Genomic DNA, 20,681 nt, shown 5'->3' on the forward strand with positions numbered 1-20,681 from the left:
TGAGCGGGTTCTATAAACTCCTGTCATTTTGTTTGCATTAGGCGGACTGAAGTGAAAATGACAGACAACAAAGATTTTATTTAGAGGTATCCATAACTCGTTCATTCCGCAATGTAACGTTTATTCAGTTTAACTCAATCAGTTTCTGTTAGTATCTCTTGTCCCTCAAAATAAACTGAAAGAAAATAAAAAAATGAAAACGAAAACCGACACAGAGACAAGCTGACCGAAAGCGCAAATTGGAATTGTTTTTAAGATTACGCTCCTCTAACTTGACCACACAGCTTTACCTCACCTGCACTGCAGAACGACGAAGTGTTGCATGTCTGAACCCCGACGCCACTGACTCTTGGACGAGAGAGCTAACGAAGCTAACGGCTAGCATGACGCCTAACTTCAAACCTTTATTTACAATCGTAAAACAGACAAGGTTCCCGACTGTTAGAACTATTTTCAGTACCAAATCAAAAGGATGCGCTCCGAAACGTAAATATATGAAGACTACTCATAGCACCTAAAATAAAACACAGTGGAAGGTTAAGTAAATAAATAATATAATATGAAATAAGGATGATAAATACTACATAAACAAGCTTTAATCATCATCAAACAATAGGAAGCGAGGCCGATATTTATATAGATACATCATTGAGTTATTGACTGTTTTAAAAATACAGGTAAATAATACAGACAGTGTTTGGTCCTGGCAGACTACAAACATTAAAGGTAGATCACCTGTTAAAACAGGTTGGAGTCCTGCTTTGTAAAGAAAATGTAACATAAATAAATTAAAAAAAAAAAAGACAATCCAAAAAAATTTGCTTCTTTTGATAATACCATGGTAGAATTGCACTTGTTATGATCGTCACCACTTTTGTTTTTGTTACTTAAGCATAAGTATTTCAAGTGTTCCATCGTCATAATTCTGTCTTTGTCCCTTCTTTCATCTGACCTTGGTGGCCGCTGTAGTTGCTAGTCCACCCCTGACTCTGTGTCGACTCATATCTCCATCTCTGACGGCATCGCTCCTCTCTTGTCCTCCGTCAGTTCGCTCCATCGTGAAGAGGCCGCGGCTGACGCTGCACCAGAGCAATGTGCACTTTGACCTGGTGACGGTCTTCAGCTTCCCACGTTGCCAGGGCTTCAGCAGCGTCCCCAGCCATGGTGGCAGCAGCCTGGGCATGGCACGGAGACACTGCGCCCTCCAGAGGTACACAGTGGCCCAGCATGCTGCGGAGCGGCAGCGCCGGCGTGCGCAGAAGCTGCAGGAGCGAGTGCGAGAGGAACGGCTGGAGGCTTTCAAACAAAAAGTGAGGGCAGGTCCTCAGAAACCTCTGCATGTGTCGGCCACGGTTCAACTCATGACTTTGTCTTCCAGCTGATCTGCAGTGGCGCCATTGATCAGCGTGAAGCCTGCAGACTCACCGTGGACCACCTGCCGGAGGAAGACGCCAACAGGGCAGCTGGTGAAGCCGAGCTGAGGGGGGGCGGCTCGCTCGTGCCGTACTCTTCCAGGCAGCGCCAGGCTGTTCTCCTGGCAGCTGGCGTGAAGCGCATCGACAAGGAGGAGAAGAGACAACTTCATGCTCTGCGTCTCAGTAGAGAGGACTGTGGCTGCGACTGCCAGGGCTTCTGTGAGCCGGAGACCTGCGCCTGCAGTCTGGCTGGGATCAAGTGTCAGGTGAGACTGTGGACACATCACTATTGAAGGGAACATGACGTTTTCTGAGGCCACCAGATGCCACTGTCTGATGTACTGCAGACTTCACATCATGTCTAAGCCAAGAGCGCCATCCAGTGGCCACTGAAAATTAGGACACTGTTTCATCAAACCCGTTTCATTGTACACATCACTGTTCTCTTTATTGAAAACTAAATTTAAGTTCTAGAGTTTAACTAACAATAAAATTGTGCTAAAGCTGTTAACTCTTCTAGGAGAAACATTTCTATATATAAACATATCTAAAAGTTTTAGTCTGACTTCATGAGGACCGCAGAAATACAGTCAAAAGGGCTGCACAACACCGTGGTGAAAATAGTTGGATATTGGACGGAGATCCGCTCCGGTATTGGCAGCGGCGTCCTCCTCCGCATCCCCATTAGGGTTCACTGATCGCGGACACACTCTCACAGGCAGCGCTAATGCTACGACCCGGCATCAGTTAGGGACCATCAACAAATTCTAAAACGGTCAAAGTATTAGTGAAATCTTCAATAAGGCAATGAAAAACAACCATTTTAGGAGAGAGGTGATTGAAAGGTTTTTCATCACACAAGAGAAAGAACCAACAGTTTGTATAATGGTTTAGAGAATAGAATGTGACCAAATGATCATTTATTCACATTATTTCTAATATTTCTTCAATAGCATCTTGGAAATGTGTCCAGACTGGTCCATAGTTAAAGTCAACTGTTAAGAGACATGAGATACAGCAGACAGACGGCTCAACTTAACCCCTAAATAAAACTGGCAGAGCAGTCTGTCAGACACAAGCAGGTTCTACCAGAGACGTGAAACATTGAATTTCTCATCTCTACACTTAGTTAACTATTATATTTAAACATAAACAAATGATGTTGGAGACAAACTCCACTAATAAGTTTCATCCTAAACAGATTCAAGAGAGAATGTAGTGCCCAACACATGGAATAGAATGAACATGGATTTATCTTGATAAGAGAGTTCTGAGCAATTCTTCATCTCTCACAGGTGGACCGCTTCAACTTTCCCTGCGGCTGCTCCAAGGATGGCTGTGGAAACACAGAGGGTTACGTCGAGTTCGACGCCAGGCGAGTACGGACTCACTACATCCACACCATCATGAGGCTGGAACTGGAAAGGACAGTCCAAGACAAAGGTCGAGGGGTCGAGACACGATCTCCGGAAGACCTTGTGGAGTGTGAAGAGCTGTGTGAAACCACACTGGTCGACGATGAGCCGGTCAAGAACTGTCCCTTCGGGTTTAGCCAGGAAGAAACAGGGCTCCCTCTCACGATGCCTGCTGTCACGCCGTTCACCTTCAGCCCGGAGCAGTCAGCGATGGAGGAGAACAGCTGCAGCAGCAACATGACCGAGTCGTCCTGCTCCGACTCGGAGACAGCGGCACATTCCCTCACCTCGTGTGGCCCTAGCAACGACACCTTCAAGCGCGGCCTGCTGCCTCACAGACCGGACTCACCTATGCCGCACAGCCTCACATCAGACTGTACGACTCCGTTCCCTGCCAACACCTTGGTAGAAAACCACAGGACTTCAGGTTACGTGGATGAAAATGCAAACCCAGCGCGGGGCCTCTTCGAAGAAGAGTCTCTGGAGTGTCTCTCCAGTGCCCCCTCCCCCACTCTGGACTACTGCAGGTACATCGATCCCAGCCTCTCCTCTGACTCTGACCTTGAGTTCTTTGACAGCGACTACCCTTCTGGACCACTGCACAGCTCCTTCAAAGCTCCCAGACTCCCCGACAGCCTCCATCAGCTGCAGTTGTTCAGCTCGGTGGTCCTGCCGCACTACGAGTCCAGCACCTTCCTGCTGGAGTCGCTCATATCTGACTGAGCCCAGCACAGTCAGCGGTTTTATATTCACAACAGACACATCAAGACTGATGTACATAGCTCCTATCTAAATATATTTTTATGAGTAAATATGCAGTCCGGTTATTATTACTTGACATCTCAACAGAAAAGACTTTGACAAAACCACTCTTGAGGACTGATGTTTGCCTTTCATGTGTAAATGTATTTATTTCAGAGAGTACTCAGATACACAGCAGGTAAAGGGCCCATGTTTAAATTCACATGCTTTATGTTACTGTCTGGATGAATGATATTATTTAACAATGAATCGTTCTTCTTTATGTATGTTCTGTGACTAAGAAGTAAACTTAAGATTTTATTTATTAAATCCTTTGTAGCATTTTATTTTCTGTTTAACAGGAAAGAGGTAGGCCATATTTCTGCGACACTGGCGACTGTCGCTAGAGGTCAGTGTAAGCTTGAAGCAGGAAATAAATTCCAGAAGCCACAGACATGTCACAAAAAAAATGTATTCAATGATTTATATGTACAGCACAGCCCTGAATTATCATCTACACTTCATGAACAACATGTACATCAGGTGTGCTTCAGTTTCCAAGACCTCCCTTTATTGCACTAGAGCCTCCATGACTTCAGTCCCCAGGGTTTGGCATCAGAGGATTAATAAGGATTATAATCACAAGTTTAAAAGCCACGATCACCAAAAATGTAGCGGGTGCTCCGCCGCCCACAGATTTTAAAGGTTGCTGCACCCACAAATCTGGTTTAAACAATAACACAAATGACTAAGAAGCATACTTAGCCTGCCTAAAACACCACCAAAGATAGTTTTTAAAAAGGTAAAGAAAAAATAGTGATAATGATTCCGAATCACATGGGTCTGTTTCAGTTCAGTGTCCGCTGAAGACAGGGCCGAACGTGCTCAGCAGCACAACACACCAACACTCTGAGACAATGATCCTGACAGCAACATTCTAGCACGCCACAGACTGACAGTGCTGTTTATGAACTGCACAACTTAATTCTCTTAAACTGAATTTTTCAACAGGAGAATGTTAAAATACACACAAGCTAAAAAATACTGGGAAAATCAAATTCTGTATGGCGCAGGGAAAAATGTTCACTCTCCTCTAAGAGAGCAGAACTGAAGTTATAAAAATGACTGGGCCCCTGAGACCTGCCTCAGTCACAGGGATGTATTTCTCCATTGTCGTTATAAAAATGAGGCAACAGAGGCTGTTTCTAGTTAGAAAAACATTATCCATCAAGTAGGCTGTGTTCTATATTTCAATGAACAACCGTTATCAGATCAGTGGGTCAATGTAGAGTTGGGAATAGTATGAAGTGGAGGTGCCACTTTTTCCTCTCCATTTATTCAGTAGTGTAAGTGTGTTCGAGCTGCTGACACACCTCGGTCTCCATCATGGTCTTTTTAAAACGCTCCTCATCCACTAGTGAAGGACGCGGAGCTGCATGATCAGAGAACATATAAGCGGTCATAGAAAAACAAAAAAATAGATTAAAAAGCCAGATGAAGCCAAACCCTCACTCAGAGATTTTTGTCGCTTCAAAGTTCACCGCTAACTTTCGATTTCGGTGCCTTCCTTTAGAAGCGGAGCCAGGCGTGCGGGTTGTTGCTGGAGGGGTTTGTTTCTGGGGAGTCAGCTGAGACACTGCCTCCGCAGCGCTGGGGTTGGACGAAGGTGCGGGGGTCTTCTGCTCGGCAGGTGCATGGGCCTGTTGGTTTGGAGCTCTCTGTGATGGATTCCTGCCGCCACTGTAACCATCCAGGGTGTCCTGGTTCTTCTTGTTGGCAGAGGCTCTTTTCTTGGTCACCTGGAACACAAACGTGCGTTGATTGTGATATTGCAAAACTGTGCATGTGGACTTGTTCATCCTACTTTGTGGGGACCAATTCTTGACAAAACACTATCCTTGTGAGGACCGTATGACATTGTGGGGATATTTGGCTGGACCCCACAAGGTTAAGCCTCTATTTGAGGAAAAATATTTCAAAATAACTGGGTCATTATAATAAGGTTTCAGTTTGGCTCAGAGTCATGGTTAAGGTCACAGTACTATGGCAATGAAAAAAATGAATAAAAGGATAGAAAAAAGCAAGTGTGTGTGTGGACCTGCAGTGGGATGAACTGATTGTGGGAGCCGATGGGCACTGATGGTGGAGGCTGAGGTGGGCCGGCACCAGGGAAGGTTCCTGTGGCTCGGTAGAAGGCCTGGTTCTGGGGGTGGTGCGGCGGAAAAGCCATTCCCCACAGGGACGCAGGAGGGTAGCCCTGGGGGGGCAGCAGCAAGCCCCCTGCTTCAGAGTCAACAAAGGAGAAACCCTGCATTAGATGCTGCTGGATAGAAAAGTGAAGCGATGAATGCAGACCTGCTGGATTGAAGAGGGGCGGTGGGCGGATCTGACCCATCCCCGGATACAGACAGGGGTGAGGAGGGAAACCAGAACCCACCGAGTTCTGCAGAGGGAAACAGACAGCTGAATATCAAGAGTAAACTTCACACTCGAGTGAGGGAGTTTGTGTTACCAGTCTCTGTAAGGCGAAGAAGGCAGCTTTCTCCTTGGCATCATTCTCAGACTGACACTGTGGCCCGTGGACCATCAGTCCACTGGACAGCTTCACCTGGCAGACCACCAGCCCCTGCTAACACACGGCAGCGTGCACGTCACAGGCTGATTGTGAATTCTACCGCCTCTTCTGCCTCACCTGTCTGTTGTGGATGAAGCTGAACTCAGGCGGAGCCATGCCCAGGGCTGCACACACGCACGCTAGCTCGGACACCTTGGTGGTCAGCAAAGTGTTGGGGAAGCTGCCGGCGTTGTGGGGCAACGGTGGAGCCTGTCCCGCCTCCTCATGAGGTGTGGACATGTTGGCAGCTAAAAAAAGTGGAGAAACAATGATGAATAGAAGAGAGAGGCGGGAAATGGCGGGAAGTAGGGCCTGATAAGGGTTAAAAAGATGATGAGCGGTTTCAATGGTAACTGGCATCTATTCCCTGTGAGGAAGGGATGATAGGAACAACGAAGGGTGCACACAAAGAGAGGTGCGTTTGTGGTTCTGCTAAACACTCACATGATCGTGGAGCCACAGCAACAGAGCAGAAACAGAACTTTGCCCAGCCCCTGCTTTAAATACTAACAATGACATTGCTGCATATTGCAGTTCCCGTATTTGGTAAAACCACACATTATAGGCTGAACCTGGAAAACAAGAGGGTGGCACCGCCGGAGGCCACGCCAAGAAGGACACCAGCATAAACACACACACACACACACACATTCTTTCCTGAGCCACTTCTGAGATATAGCTGAAGAGACCTTCAGGTCTGAGGAGCGTTGGCCAGCTAACAAAGCTGGACATGTTGGGTGTCTAACCATATTTAGAATTTGTTATTTCACACATTCTAAAGAGAATAGCAATGGATTAGATAGTAAATCACTATAAGAAACAAGTGAAGTAAACAAGTTAGCAGTTAACAGTGAGTGAGCTAATATAGTTTAACCGAAAAAATCTATACTGCTTGATACATTGATGAAAAGTAAATACTGATAATGATTTACTCAAACCTGAACAATTGTCAGTCACAAATTGTCACCAACCCAATAGTAACCAAGACTATAGAGGAAAGGGAGCCATCTAGTGGCCACTGAAAACCGGGACACCACAATGAAACCTCTTCACCAGGAAATGCATCAGGATTTACCAAGTTTTTTGGATGATCTTCTCTTGTTCTGCTGCTTGTCAGAGGAGGGTATAGACGCAGGTTTGTGGGTGGAGTGATCCGCCGCTCCTGCGCTGTCGATCTTCAGCATCTCTTTTAAAACCATGGTTCCCTTCTGCGATAGAAGAGCATGCACTATGTTCGATTATTCACCCACAGTCAAAGATGGAGGACTCAGAGAGGAAACCTCACACACCATGGCAAAAGACTGTGGAGACAGAGGGCCGTCAGACTGGGGTGTTTGTGATGGGGCTGGAGGTGTCGGCACAGTGCCTTTGGGCATCGCCAGGTTCGCTAGCAGGTCTTCTAGCTCGGTGGTGGTCTACGAACAAAGAAAAATCATTGTCTAAACAATCCTACAGTGTCTGTGTTGAGACCGTTCATTTGTGTACCTTCTGGTCCTGGTTCTTCGGTGGAAAAAGTGTGCTGACGTCATCATTTTTTTTCAACAGTCTGATTCCTCCAGCTGGTAACTGGGAACATGAACATTTTACATCAAGCTAAACATAAAAGGTGTGTAAAACAGTGCAACACATTTAGCAGACTTTTCACTTTCACACACAGACATACATTTAAAAAAGTTAATTTAATACACAAAATCAACCATACTAACACACGTTTACATTCCTATCTCTGTGGGGACCGTTCATTATCATAACCCTTTAACCATCCAAAACAGATGGCTAACCTTAACCAGGACTCTTAACCCAACTTAAACGTGATTATGGTAACCTGGTTATTTTAATGTTTTATCCCTCACAAATGGCCAAATGGTCCTAAGCCAAATATCCTCCCAGATGTGGTCCTCACAATAATGGATCATAAACCAATCCTACACGAAAGTAACCCACATTTAGATAGGATACACTTGAATCCCCACACTGGTTCAGTCAGTGGGATTTGAACTACAATCTCCTGCAACTTACACAAAATTTAAAACACATGAATAGTCTTTAAAAATCACACTAACTGACCATCTCCGTCACATTGGTACTTACAGAGGTGTTTGGTGTTGAATTCTGGGTCTTCCCTTGTTGTGCATTCCCTTCCTGTTTGGAAAGAACAACAGACAAATTCCTCCAATGTTCTGATGCAGCTCACATCCAAACAGACATACGAATAATAGACAGTGTGGTTCTGATCAATCATCAGAACATGCAGTCAAACATGACTTCTGAACTTGAAAACCATGGCGCACACTTACATTACTATGCCAGTGGGTGGGGGGTTTATTGGGAGGGCCGGAGTTCTGCATGGCCTGCCACACATTTGAGTACTCGTCCTTACTCTGCTGCAACAAAAGTTAGATGAGGAACAGACCAAGAGTACAGCATTCAATTGAGACAGCTCTGACCTTTGCCTGTTTCTGAATTGGACCCTTAACAGGGGAATTTCTGCTCGCCACTCTCTGAACACCATGTTTGCTGTTATGCTAAGTAGAGAAGAATAGAACATCAATGTCTGACTTTTGTTCCATGTAGCTTAAAGCTCTTACTTGTGTGGGTATGAAGGGTGACCTCGGCGAATGGTTGAGACCTCCGAGCTGCCTCTGAGCATTGAAGTTGGCGGCTGCAGCTGGCTGGGGTTTGACTATGGCAGTGAGTTTTTGGGACGAGTGGTCCATTCGGGCGCCATGGGTGAGGTTGATGAGAGCGCACGGTGGGAGGCGGTAACCACGAGACGATGCACACCTGAGGATATGGACAGTTAGGTTGGGAACTTCAGATTATCTATAATCCGTGATATAAATTTACCTGATGTTCAAACCTCCAGCAAACTCTTCATCAAATAACACCTCGTAGAGAACTTCAGCCTCACGTTCCGCTAGCGACACAAGCGATGCCAATAACAGTTAAAACGATTCACATGATATTTGAATGCAATAATCTATTATCATTACCTCCTTTAATTCCAATGACTGTTCCTCTGAGCCCCAGTGGGACTGTGAAGCTCTCCCGGACATTGATGACTCGATCAAAGAGTCGGTACTCGGCTTCAGGATCCGGTACGACGCCCTGCTGCTGCTCCAGGGGCTGCAAGGAAAGGTGTAGCGGATGAGTGTAATCTGCGTCTTATGAATTCATATATACATTTAAACCCAGAGAAGACAAAGACTCACTCTGAAGAGCAGATGCGGCTTGACTGTCACACGGACTTTCTTCACACTCTTTTTAATCTGAGAGAAGTTGAGAGTAAGTTGGTAAATGTCACAAGTTTAGACAGTGTGTGTGTTTGTGTGTGTTTGTTACCTTGGACTTCTCCACAGCTTCCTCAATCTTCTCTACTATACTCGAGTCCAGAACTTGCAGGTCACATGATGTCCTGCTGATGGAGCTGACGGGGTGACTTTTCAACCATGAAGTTATTTCTGCGACCTTCTCCGCTCTGACAAATGCAATAAATAATGAAATAAATAAATCCGTCCTTCACAACAGAAACAAATGATGGTCTACTGGTGTACTGACACAATATATTGGGCAAGGATCGATATTTCATGTTGTGGTTCAACAGATTTCGCACAGGAATCTGTGTTTTTTCTCCCAGAAATCTGGTGATCTGACCAGCCTATTTACTGCTACAAATTGACCAGATCAAAACCTGATTTGAATTCTAGCCACCAAGAAAACATAAGCTATTGAATGAGTGTGCATCCAAAATAAGTGGGGCGCACTACATATACTTCAAAAAACTTTACATTTTCAGTCAGTACTGTTCTTGTGTATCACAGTGGATCTCTTTACCCATTCTGATCCTCTCCAGGCCAAATGTCATCTTCATAGAAGACGTCATCGTGGCTGTTTCTTGACACTGTGTCAAACACTTCTGAAAACCTGTGAAGGCATCAAAACACAAGTTTAGCATGAGTATGTTATTTGCAGTGCATATATCTTTACTGACCGGTCCAAGTATTCAGCTAGAAGCTCTTCCACAGCAGCAGAGTACAGCCACTCCTTCTCAGTCCTCTTGGTGTATCCTGGAACCTCCTCATTCTTCCTGTTGAACTTCAGGTTAAGGCCAACATTTGCCTTTTGCTCACCACAAGGACTAATGACAGAGAGAGAAATAAAGTGTTTGGGAAGTTCTGAATCAGTTGCCTCTTGTGGAAAAACAGTATGTCATCTTACTTCTTCTTTGACCCTCTGCCAATGAAGATGGTGCCTGAGAAGCGAGAGACGAGGTAGCTGGTGATGCCCAAGCGAGATGCTAAGACATACCCAGGGCTGTACTTCACAGAGTATTTCTGAACAACAAAGAAACGTTACACCACGTTCAGGACCAGGAAGTTCTCTTTTTCAGAAATCTTACATGCTGGTTTTGGATTAGAGAATCCAACTGCGGCTCATTCGGCACATTGAAGACCACTCGTACCCGGCCTTCATTGATGACATCACTGGAATCCTGCACCTGTGAGTGCGATGTATTTTGCATTGTAACGTCGAGAATCTTTCCCAGGAAACTGAAGGAAAACATACACACCTCTCCCATTGCAGCGTAGTATGGGTTACCAACCATGAAGACAGTAATTCCAGGAGAAAACAGCTCATCTAAGCTCTTGAAGCAGGTCAAAGACGAGTAGAAGGCCTTAATGTCCTGCAAGAGAGGTTTTATTTGTGCTGCAGGACTTCGTTTTAATGAGTGTTCTGTACTTCTCACTTCTGCGTTAAGGCTGTGGATCAGACACCACTGAACACAGAAAATGTGCATGCAAACCTACACTCTAGGTGTTCAATTTGCATTGCAATTGAACGGTTAACATTAAACAGGAGTCAATTTGGATTTTCATGCAATATTTCAAGAACACCTTCTATCTTCACTCATCAGCTCGAGAGTTGCGACCAACTTCAATAGAAAAATTTGTGTATGCCATGCCCATTGTGTACGAGAAGGGTCTGACTGAACCACATGACACTGCCTTGGATGAACAAGTGGGACAACCAACAGATGAAGGGCCTGCAATTTGTCACCACTGAGCACTGAAGAGAGCATATGACTTCAGAACAAATCTAGAGTAATTTATAGGAGCAGGACATGCAAAACTAGATCTGTAGGTCATGTAGACAGTGCAAGGGAACTGGTCACAGTATGTCACAGCAATTTTCTACCAGTGCATTCAAGCGTCTGAAAAACTGACTGCCACTTATTACAAAAATGGAATCAATGTGGCCCTGAAAAGAAATTTTAACTTTTTCAGCCGGATGTCTCCTCAATGATGAAGTAAAAATATAATTTCTAGAAATAATTTCTAAAAATTCTAGACCCATAGTATTTTGAAAAGTACTACATTTGACCTATTACAAATAAATATCCATCCTGGCCAAGAATTTAAAAAATAATAATTTTGAATCTTCTTTAGTCTCTACAAAATGTGGTCAAAATAAAAACTCAATCAACAGACTCTAGCAGCATATTGAGGAATGTATCATCATTTCTGTTTTCAATCCAAAGAAAAAAATATTTGCAATACTATCTTTCAGTTTTACTTAGTTAGAAATTAAATGTTCCTGTCATGTTGATATCACTAAGTTGATGAACTATTTAGGAAATTTGAGCAACATGACTTGGTAACTATCAGACTTAGAAAAGGTTTTGGGTGTGCGTGAGTCCATACCTTGACCACAGTCTGGTAGGCGAAAGGGAGAATCTGTTTGGCCCACTGCTTCTCCAATTCCACTGTACCATTGGCTTTGGGGATGTACTTCCTTCCCGTCAACAGTTGGGCATACAAGACCACGGCCGTCTCATTTATCTTGATTCCTTTTCTTTTAAGAAAGCTGCAAAGAAAAGCATAATAAAAATGGAAATTGGATTCTAACCCGGTGCCAAGAATGCTTTATGCTGCTCTAGTATTTAAAAAAAAACCACAATAAAAAGTTGGGATAAAACGATTGAGGTCACTTGTAACTGTATCAGGTAGCAACAGGGTGATTTCTGACTCACACCAGGCTGAACACCCACAGAAATAGATCAATATTTAATGATGACTAAAAATACACTCGATTTTGAATCATATTTCACACATTAGCAGAAAATTGCATTTAAAAGCCAGTCCAGCACAAAGTAGACATCTCCTACAATACTAACGTAAAAAGTAAAAATAAAATTTAGTACCAACACTAAAATCAGGATAAATGAACAGCTTTTAAAATTTGAAATCAAGTGAAAGTAAAATCATATTCACTTATTCATTTGATCATACAAAGTCAACCAAAGGCATTACATTATTATTCTTGTAATAAATATAAAATCGTATTATTTAGACCACCGTCTCTCATTACAGGCAATACACATCTTGTTTTGGTTTTCCTAAGAGTGCGTCTTTGTTTTGCAAAATGAAGGTTGTTTTGTGTCGCAATGTAACCGTTTTGAATGAGCAACCCTCCATGCATTAGTATGGTTGAAGTACCACTCATAATGACAGAAATGGGGCTTATTTCCTTACTGCTCAGTGACTCCCTGGACATCTTTCACCCAGTCCTTCTGCTCCTTGTCAGAAAGGCAGGTCACTTTGGTGGGAGGAGGAGTGGAGGCTCTCTCATAGAGCTTCTGGACATTTGGAGGCTCGTCCAGAGAATACCTGCAGTGAACAAGCCATTAGTGTACGGATTTATGCTAATGCATTTCCACAAAAACTATATTTTTAAAAAAAGGAATAGGTCCAATAAACAAAATATATTATGTTTGTTCTGTATAATGATTGACTTGGCCTCAGTATTGGGATATGAGTCTTACTTGGTGTCTCCATCTGACACTGCAACAACGCGAGCCTCCTCCAGATGCGGCCAGTTGACAAACACAGGTTTTCCAAGAATGACTTCTGCCACATCGTCACATATCTGGTTGGTGAAAAGAAAGAGACATGGAGTACATATAAAACATCACATAAGGAGCACATTTCTGCATTGTTAGTGCATGGTTCGCATCATCATCATTACAGTCTTTAGATGCAACCAACATGACGGCGTGAAAGCTTTCATGTTGGCAACTCTGACTTACCGTCTCTTCATCATCATTCTGGATGATGTCCAGAATCATGTTCTCCCCTCTGCTGCTTTGCTGGAAAACCAACACCCCGCTTTTCTTCAACTCAAACTGAAAAACAATTACAGAAAGAACGGAGAGCTTATTAATATTGGGCTGGAACATTTTATGATAACAATGAAGAGCATACCAGACGACAAGACACAAATTAGACACACAAATTCAATTAACTGATCAACTACTGAACTATGCCTGGTTCTCATGATGACGACATGAACAGGACCACTTCAAAATAAAAAGTTATAAGCTACGAAAAGTGTCCGGTTAGCTAGCAATGTCAACAATCTAATAATGCACCACATGCTGCTGGCCAAATAGAGGCCACAATCACCAGGATGCACTGCTTCTTGTGTTTACCTTGTGTTTGATGTGTTGCAAGGTTGGGAATCCACAGAAGTAGAGAGCTGAGCGATCTATTCGTCGGCAGACATGATCCAGTGACACGTGCCAGGCATCCAGTGGGATCTCGGTTTTCCTTAAAAAACCAATTTATAGGAGGATTAATCTGAACTAGACAGTGTTTAACCTCTTGAGTAATAACACAATATAACTCTTTATATTAACAGTACTAGGAGGAATGGGTTGTATGTGGTCTTACTACACTTTTATGAAGAGAATTCGGACAATATAACAGGGAAAAAAACACAGCCTAAGAATGCAGTAGGTCAAAAAGGAGATGTATAGTTATACATAATTACATCTACATAAATTATTACATCATGTTAATGATACATCTCCTATTCCACTTCATTCCTTTAACTATATATAATTGTATTAAAATTCAATTTGGCTCTGGTGCTTTTGGAAATTTATTTCGGGGGCTATACTGGAGAACTTGGTGTAAGGGCGCTGTAAAGCCACATACAGATAATAGTAGTGGAAAACAGTAGTGGAAAAAAAGTTTTCCGAAACCTCATGCATTCTACTGTGAGCTAAATATTAATTTGAAATATTAATTTGATAATGTGATGGTTGATTTAGTTTTTCTGCAGTTTTGAGCACAATCTCTGTAATGTCAAGAAGGTAAAATGGTCAAGGATTTATTTTTGTTAGTTTATCTTGTAAAAAATAAAAAATAAATAATGTATTTGACCCTGCAATAACGCCATTTGAAACACACAAAAAAATCATTTTAGTCTAAGATTTTTCATGATAACATTTGAAATCATTTCAAATTTTTGTCATCCGAAAAGTTTTTTTCTTCCACTGTAGGTGAAGCATCAGTTTTTGCGAACTGCCTTGTCTTGCCTGACTTGAGCTGGTGGCATAGGCTTAAGTGTTTCACTTCCTGACTTTAGCTACCAGTTGCTGCTGTTGCAATAGGTTCTGCCCTGTTTCAGAAGGAGACAGTAGCTCAATAAGATGACATTCAAAGGAGCTTGTTATTGCAGTAACAGTCAACTTAAAAATGTGTTCAAAATTCGAAAGCATAAAAACTACTGTAGGAGTGGATTAACATCAACATTGCACATTGCACAACCAGCTGTTTCTGACCAATCTGTGTGGCATTGAAAAATGCTAATTATCAAAGACGTTTTAGTGACACCGAATGGATCCTCAGAATGAAGTTGTGGAGTAACAGGGTTAGATTATTATTCAGAAATATGACACAACTACAAAACTGACACCAAGACAGCCTACGACCTAACCTTGAACAAGGGCCTACCAAACAATCTCAGTTCGACACAATAATAGCATAGTTGTGGTGAATATCATGGGGAGACCTTCTCTAAATAGTGGGGCTTCCAGCAGCTACTTTATACAGAGATGTGTGCATATGTGTTGGTGAACGCAATAATACCTGACATGGCAGTGGACGATATTTGGGAACAAGTGGGGTAGACTGGAATCGTAAGCAAAGTCAATTTCAGGGTCGTAGGTATAGACGGCGCACTCTGTATGACGATTCCTGGCCTTCTCTTCTTTGGTCAGTTTCGAATTGCAGGTATCCATTGCTGCCAGCAAGCATGTCTGTCGACATAGAAATCATATGAGCCAACAGTCACCGATCACTTTCATGTGTCCACTTTACCTCATCTATAAAGGGAATAAGAACAACAGCCTCCCATTCCTGCTGCTTGCCGTTCAGGTCAGTTTTGAAGTCAGTTGGGTAGTACTCGATGATGGGGGAAAATTCACTCGTCATCAGTAGCTGGGACATTGAAAACAAAATACAGAACACAGTTTGAATAAACAGGACACTGACATTAGATAGGTTATCCTTTTGAAAATGGCTGCTTTATTTAATAGTACTTATGAGACAAAAGCTATCAAGCCATAATGAAACGGAAGAACTATTATTTATTTTATCAGTACATTCATACAGCATTTAACTAGCTAACTAAACTGAAATAAAACTAAAAATTACCCGATAACATTGAGGCAGAAGCTCCATGCTGGCTGCGGGCAGGACAGCCAGCAGCTGCTGAAAAGGCATGAACGGTTTTCCAAAATCAAAGGTCAACTTCAACTCTGAAATGTTCTTGATGTCAGACAGAAAGGGGGCATAGTGGAAGGGGTAGTACCTGCAAACAGAAAACCATCAACATGACAAAAGAGATAAATCAAGTGGGAGTTGTTCGAGACTCACCAGCTCCAGGATTGAACCCCATGGTAGTAGTAGTGGAGAATCCACTGGATGCCCTCCACATAGCACTTGGCCTGTTTGGCAAGAAACTCACTGAAAAAGAAAGATTCTAATTTCAATATTACAACACTTTCCTGTGCAGTCTATATTTTTAAATTCTGCTTTTGTCTCTTTGACTTTGAGCAAAAGCAGAATTTTGTCTCTTTGACTTTGAGCAGGATCAAACAAATCACAGCGTACTGGAACAAGTCACGGTTTTTAAATCCCAGTTAAAAACACACATCTTTCTGGCCTTCACCTCGCTGTAACTCATCCGTATGGCATATACAAACAGTCAACTGACAAGAACCTGTTTCTTCATCTTGTTTTATGTGTTTTGGCTCCCATGCCTTTTAACTTGTTTTCCTATTTTTTATGAACAGCAATAACACTTTAAATGCGCTACCTACACAAAGAGTGGATTGATTGATGCCACACATTGGAAAGTTTTAGTCTATTGCAATAACAATGTAAGACAATTGTTTAGAATACAAATCACATGATCTGTCTTCCACTCACTCTGACACCACCTCCACTTCCATCTTGGTCATGTAGTACGTTCTTTTGTACTGCCTGAACTCCGTCTCAAACAGATCATCCTCCTCGTCATCATCCTGGGCGGGCAGTTTCATGCCACCCATGATCATAGCTGATGAACTAGGGCCTGCCCCAGCAGAAATCTACACACAATAGCAAGCATTAATGACAGTCTGAATACATGTCAAACATATAGCAAACTCTCTGCACAGCAACCCACCGCGGCCTCTTTACAATCCTTGCCTCCAGCTTCCCTCTCAGCAGCCAGTCCAGCTGCCTCATTCAGATATTTGTTGCCCACTTTACTTTCAAACCACTTCAGATCCACAAATACCTCGTTGAAATGCTCTCGGTCAAACTGAGGAGAAGTGGAAACAGAGTTGACACAATCTCTCTATGTAACAGCCGAAATGTAAACATAAGTATCATTGACACGCTAGATTGTTACCTCAGCCAGTTTTTCCAGATACTTCTCAAAGTTTGCAAGGTTGAGGTGGCCGTTCTCATTCAGGTAGCCTTAGCATGACACATTTATTAAAGATCAATGTGGTGAAGAAAAAAAGGTTTTCACTCAAGACAGTGGAAGAGGTACAGGTTAGACAACAACAACAAATTATATCCAATGAACATAAAATTCTGTGTGTAGTTCAATACTAATAGAGAAATATTGTTTAGAACCGCTGTTTTGATAAATTCAAAATAATTTCTACACCAAAATCAGTGTTACTGATCATAAAAGGATTTTAACTGCATCATAATCATCAAGAAATGATCAGTATTGTTATGTATGTTTTGCCTGCTCAAGAAGACAAAAACATTTTCACAGTCAAGGAACACTGTTAAACATACATGTTTCTAGTCTAATCTAGCACAATGAAACTGTCCAATAAGGGGACTATACAAGGGCACTCAGGACTTACCACCGAGACTTGGCAGAACGCTCATGTAGGTCTTGTAAAGCAAAGGCAGAGCGTCGTGGCTGATGTGGAGGTTTGGAAGGTGAGGGATGAAGTCATTGCCAACTAAGAAGCCCATCAGAATCCAGTCGTCTATTATTCGCTCCAAGTCATAGTCAGAACCGATCTGATTCTGAAAAATGTACAGGTGACTTTATGACACTTGAGTCCACAATATTGTAATAATGATAGATCTTGGTGGTTCCTAGTAGCGTCCTTCAGCATTTTTATATCAGGAAAAAAAGTTGTGAAAATGAAACTAAATTTTGGGAAATCATCATCAAGCACTCATATTTAGTGAGAGTCCCACCTTTAGTGTAGAGAACTCATAGTCAATGTATTCTCTCATTAGAGAGAGATGAAGCAAATGGAATGTTGTCTCTTCTGGAGCCGTTATCCTAAAAGGTAGCCAACAAAATACAGTAAATATCATTTTACATACAAAAAGACATGAAATGATGTCAAACCTTTTCTGTGATTTCTTCCCTCCAAAGCGAACCTCTTCTCTTAGCAAGGAGAAGTTTGACTCATGGCTGGTTAAGCCCAACATTATCTATGGAGAGATTTGTGAAATGTAAATACAGATCAAGGAATAGGTGGGATTGCATTATACATATGGACCTTCATACCAAGTCAGCATCTAAGCCGTATAGACAGTGTCGGGTGTTAGGGTTGTGACCTGGCTTGGCATTCTCAGAGCGTATGAACTCCATGATCTTATGCTCCCCTTCTCCTGGAGTCTGGACAAACAAACAGCAGCTTTTGTAACTCAGCTGTCATGCAAGTGCTTGGAGGTGGCTTCAGTCCACACTAGCTTCCAAACAAACCAACCCACCTCATGGCCGGACAGGTAGACTCGAACATTCTGCCACAGTTTGTCAGTGGACACTTTGTTGTGAACAAAGTACTTTAGCTGCTCTTGAAGTTTCACCATGAATTCAGTTCCTGTTAGACACAGTGACTGCATGTCAGTACTTCAGAACGACATAAATATTAGGGAAGCAACTTGACAAAACTAGTGTGGGACTCGATTAAAAAAAAAAAAAAATCTAAGTAATAAGAGGATGAGAAACATCAGGATGGAAGAGTGCCAGTGAACAGCGAAGTCTTAGCTGCATTAAGTGCACTTTTTATGCAGTGTCATCTAGTCTCTTCATAATTGATGTTTTGGTTATTGCATTATATTGTATAATTCGTGGCACCTGAGATGAAAAAATGTTCCCAGCGAAAGGAAGTCAATGAGTGATTATTCTGAGTTACTCAGATTGATTATGTTGTGTGAAACTAATCAATCCCAGCCTTAGAAACATATATGAACAACAAACAATTCAACAATACATGACTTCAAAATAGCTGTGCCAGGTTTCGTACCAGGGGTGATGCAGTTGGAGTCAAAGCGAGCCTCTGTGGGCAGCACCTCTCCTTTGTCCAGAGCTTTTTTGATCTTCTCTTCTGCTTCTTTGGCAGACCTATTTATAACACACGTTCAAAAATGTTAAGATTTTGTTTATTAAGTTTATGATATAAAGATATTAAAAAAAAACACAACAGAGTGGCAACATTATAATGGGAGCCAGCTTCAAGCATTCATTGAGATTCTCAGTACCACAACTACAATACAACAACACACACAATATACTCAATAAATGAATGTGTGAATCCTGTTTGAAATTATCATGTTGATGGATATGTGTTTGTGTTACACTCAGCCTGTCCTTGTCCATATTACCTGAATCTCCGTCCTCGTTGTTGGTTCATCTTGGCCCTGGGCGCTACGCCATCTACGGCCATGAAGAAAACCTTGCGAGGCTTGATGATTCTGAAGAGCACTTCCAGGTAATGAAAAATATCAGCAAAAATCTTTTCCTCAGAAATACGAAAGTGGACATCTTCATCATTGGGGTGTGAGCATTGATGGATGATTCCATTCATGTCAAGGTAAAGATTGTCGAACTCTGGAATCTAGAGATGGACAAGAAAACATACAACTCAGCCCAGAACATCACATTATAAGTCAGTCCATGGCATTAACAGAAATCTCAACTATCTATCACCTCAACTCATCTATGTTATGTAGCATTATTGTTGTATGGCTTCATCTTGTTCGCAGTAACCTTTCTAAAGGTTATGCTGATGAAATAAATACGTTGTAACAATGCGTGTAATTGATCAGTGCACACTATGTGCTTCTTTACCAAGAGTATATGGTTCATTACAGAGTTAACTGAGATCAGAAATATGACTAGACACAGTTAATGTTTCGACAACTTGCACATACACACTGAAGGTGACTTATGCAACAGATTGACATTCCACAAGACTAGCTGACGGAGCTGTAACCCAATCTTTGTTTTGCAGATCTAGGTCACCAAAGTCCAACACAGCTAAAGGAGCAGAACCGCCTCAGAATTGTCAACTCTTCGCAATAATACCGAACAATATATACTAGAGAGGGCCTTTCTCATCTCCCGATGACGTGAGGTTTTCTTTCTGGCTCGTTCAACGTTTCATTGTTTGTCAGAATGTTCTTTACCAACAACTAACAAGCGTTAACAATCTAGAAAAAATATTTCTGGTTCCATAATGAAAGATGTGAGATAAAACAGAAAACTGAACTACAGTTTTGTTTTGGAGTTCCGTAATAAAACAATGGTATGTTGATGAAATCAATATGAATTGTGTACATGTACATTATTATATGACATAACAGAAGTTATTTGCAAGTCTACTTACAATTGACTAAATTACTATGTACAGGCAGAACAAAAATGTATTAACATTTCTGTGTGAAGGGAAAATTTGAATTGAAATATCAAACTCGTCCGTGCCCCACTTTTGTACCTTTGTTTAGCTTAGCCTATGTTGCTAACTGCGCTACGTTGCGGCGTTGACTTCCTACCTGGTGTTCTTTGACAACTTCACTCAAACACGGGTAGCGTTCTGATATCCATCGGTAAAACTTCGGGACACCCATCTTTACCAGCCTCGGGTTCCAATTTGGGTGGAAGGGGTTTGTCAGATGGGATCTGATTCAATTCACAGTTGTGTTTCCAGCGGCCGTAAAATAGCTGTCCGTGGTTGGTCGACTAAAACATTCCGCCAGTCGACGGAAACAGCCATACTACCCTTAGTTCCGGCGAATTATTCGAATGAAATTATCTAAAATATATATATATATATATATATATATATATATATATATATATATATATATATATATATATATATATATATATATATACTTG

The 20,681-nt window shown here is 42.1% G+C and overlaps 3 protein-coding genes across 8 annotated transcripts in view; 1 reads left to right on the top strand and 2 right to left on the bottom strand.

The window, feature by feature from the left end:
- Nucleotides 1-392, bottom strand: part of xirp1 (xin actin binding repeat containing 1) — a 25,072-nt gene extending 24,680 nt beyond the window's left edge. Inside the window, exon 1 of the mRNA XM_053882296.1 lies at nucleotides 296-392. The gene's annotated coding sequence lies outside the window, so the exon portion shown is untranslated. The remainder of the gene's footprint in view (nucleotides 1-295) is intronic.
- Nucleotides 1-3,901, top strand: part of LOC128769048 (cysteine/serine-rich nuclear protein 1-like) — a 7,046-nt gene extending 3,145 nt beyond the window's left edge. The window contains exons 3-5 of the mRNA XM_053882297.1: nucleotides 1,048-1,310; nucleotides 1,379-1,681; nucleotides 2,711-3,901. Of these exons, the coding sequence (XP_053738272.1) occupies nucleotides 1,048-1,310; nucleotides 1,379-1,681; nucleotides 2,711-3,553 (1,409 nt within the window). The 3' untranslated portion in view covers nucleotides 3,554-3,901. The remainder of the gene's footprint in view (nucleotides 1-1,047; nucleotides 1,311-1,378; nucleotides 1,682-2,710) is intronic.
- Nucleotides 3,698-20,523, bottom strand: xrn1 (5'-3' exoribonuclease 1). 6 transcript variants are annotated; one of them, XM_053882294.1, is made up of 41 exons: nucleotides 20,336-20,523; nucleotides 19,166-19,398; nucleotides 18,808-18,905; nucleotides 18,272-18,381; nucleotides 18,066-18,176; nucleotides 17,904-17,989; nucleotides 17,747-17,834; nucleotides 17,401-17,569; nucleotides 16,929-16,996; nucleotides 16,701-16,838; nucleotides 16,463-16,623; nucleotides 15,908-15,997; nucleotides 15,686-15,842; nucleotides 15,350-15,469; nucleotides 15,119-15,288; nucleotides 13,675-13,792; nucleotides 13,273-13,368; nucleotides 13,009-13,112; nucleotides 12,719-12,853; nucleotides 11,888-12,050; nucleotides 10,756-10,869; nucleotides 10,585-10,683; nucleotides 10,404-10,519; nucleotides 10,177-10,323; nucleotides 10,020-10,109; nucleotides 9,528-9,663; nucleotides 9,398-9,454; nucleotides 9,179-9,311; nucleotides 9,033-9,102; nucleotides 8,774-8,969; nucleotides 8,633-8,710; nucleotides 8,483-8,569; nucleotides 8,277-8,327; nucleotides 7,671-7,751; nucleotides 7,475-7,600; nucleotides 7,261-7,393; nucleotides 6,264-6,433; nucleotides 6,084-6,197; nucleotides 5,927-6,014; nucleotides 5,670-5,851; nucleotides 3,698-5,370 (listed from the first exon to the last, which is right to left on the bottom strand). In XM_053882294.1, exons 1-41 carry the CDS (start codon nucleotides 20,408-20,410, stop codon nucleotides 5,080-5,082), a joined length of 5,049 nt encoding a protein of 1,682 aa, XP_053738269.1. In that variant the 5' UTR covers nucleotides 20,411-20,523; the 3' UTR covers nucleotides 3,698-5,079. The 6 variants fall into 6 exon arrangements, with proteins under 6 accessions (XP_053738269.1, XP_053738267.1, XP_053738268.1 ...); XM_053882292.1 differs by having other exon boundaries at nucleotides 3,699-5,370; nucleotides 5,670-5,854; XM_053882293.1 differs by having other exon boundaries at nucleotides 3,699-5,370; nucleotides 6,084-6,200.
- Between the last annotated feature and the right edge of the window lie 158 nt (nucleotides 20,524-20,681).

This window comes from Synchiropus splendidus, chromosome 13 (assembly GCF_027744825.2).
Source record: "Synchiropus splendidus isolate RoL2022-P1 chromosome 13, RoL_Sspl_1.0, whole genome shotgun sequence".
Classification (NCBI taxonomy): domain Eukaryota; kingdom Metazoa; phylum Chordata; class Actinopteri; order Syngnathiformes; family Callionymidae; genus Synchiropus; species Synchiropus splendidus.

Bases quoted from the DNA above. Each gene is read 5' to 3' on its own strand.
- xrn1 (XM_053882290.1), bottom strand. From the start codon at position 20,410: ATGGGTGTCCCGAAGTTTTACCGATGGATATCAGAACGCTACCCGTGT. The intron at 17,990-18,065 runs GTATGAAGGTCC...ATCTCTCCATAG, and splicing joins ACGGCTTAGATGCTGACTTG to ATAATGTTGGGCTTAACCAG. The intron at 9,664-10,019 runs GTAAAGAGATCC...TGCATTTGTCAG, and splicing joins CCTGGAGAGGATCAGAATGG to AGCGGAGAAGGTCGCAGAAA.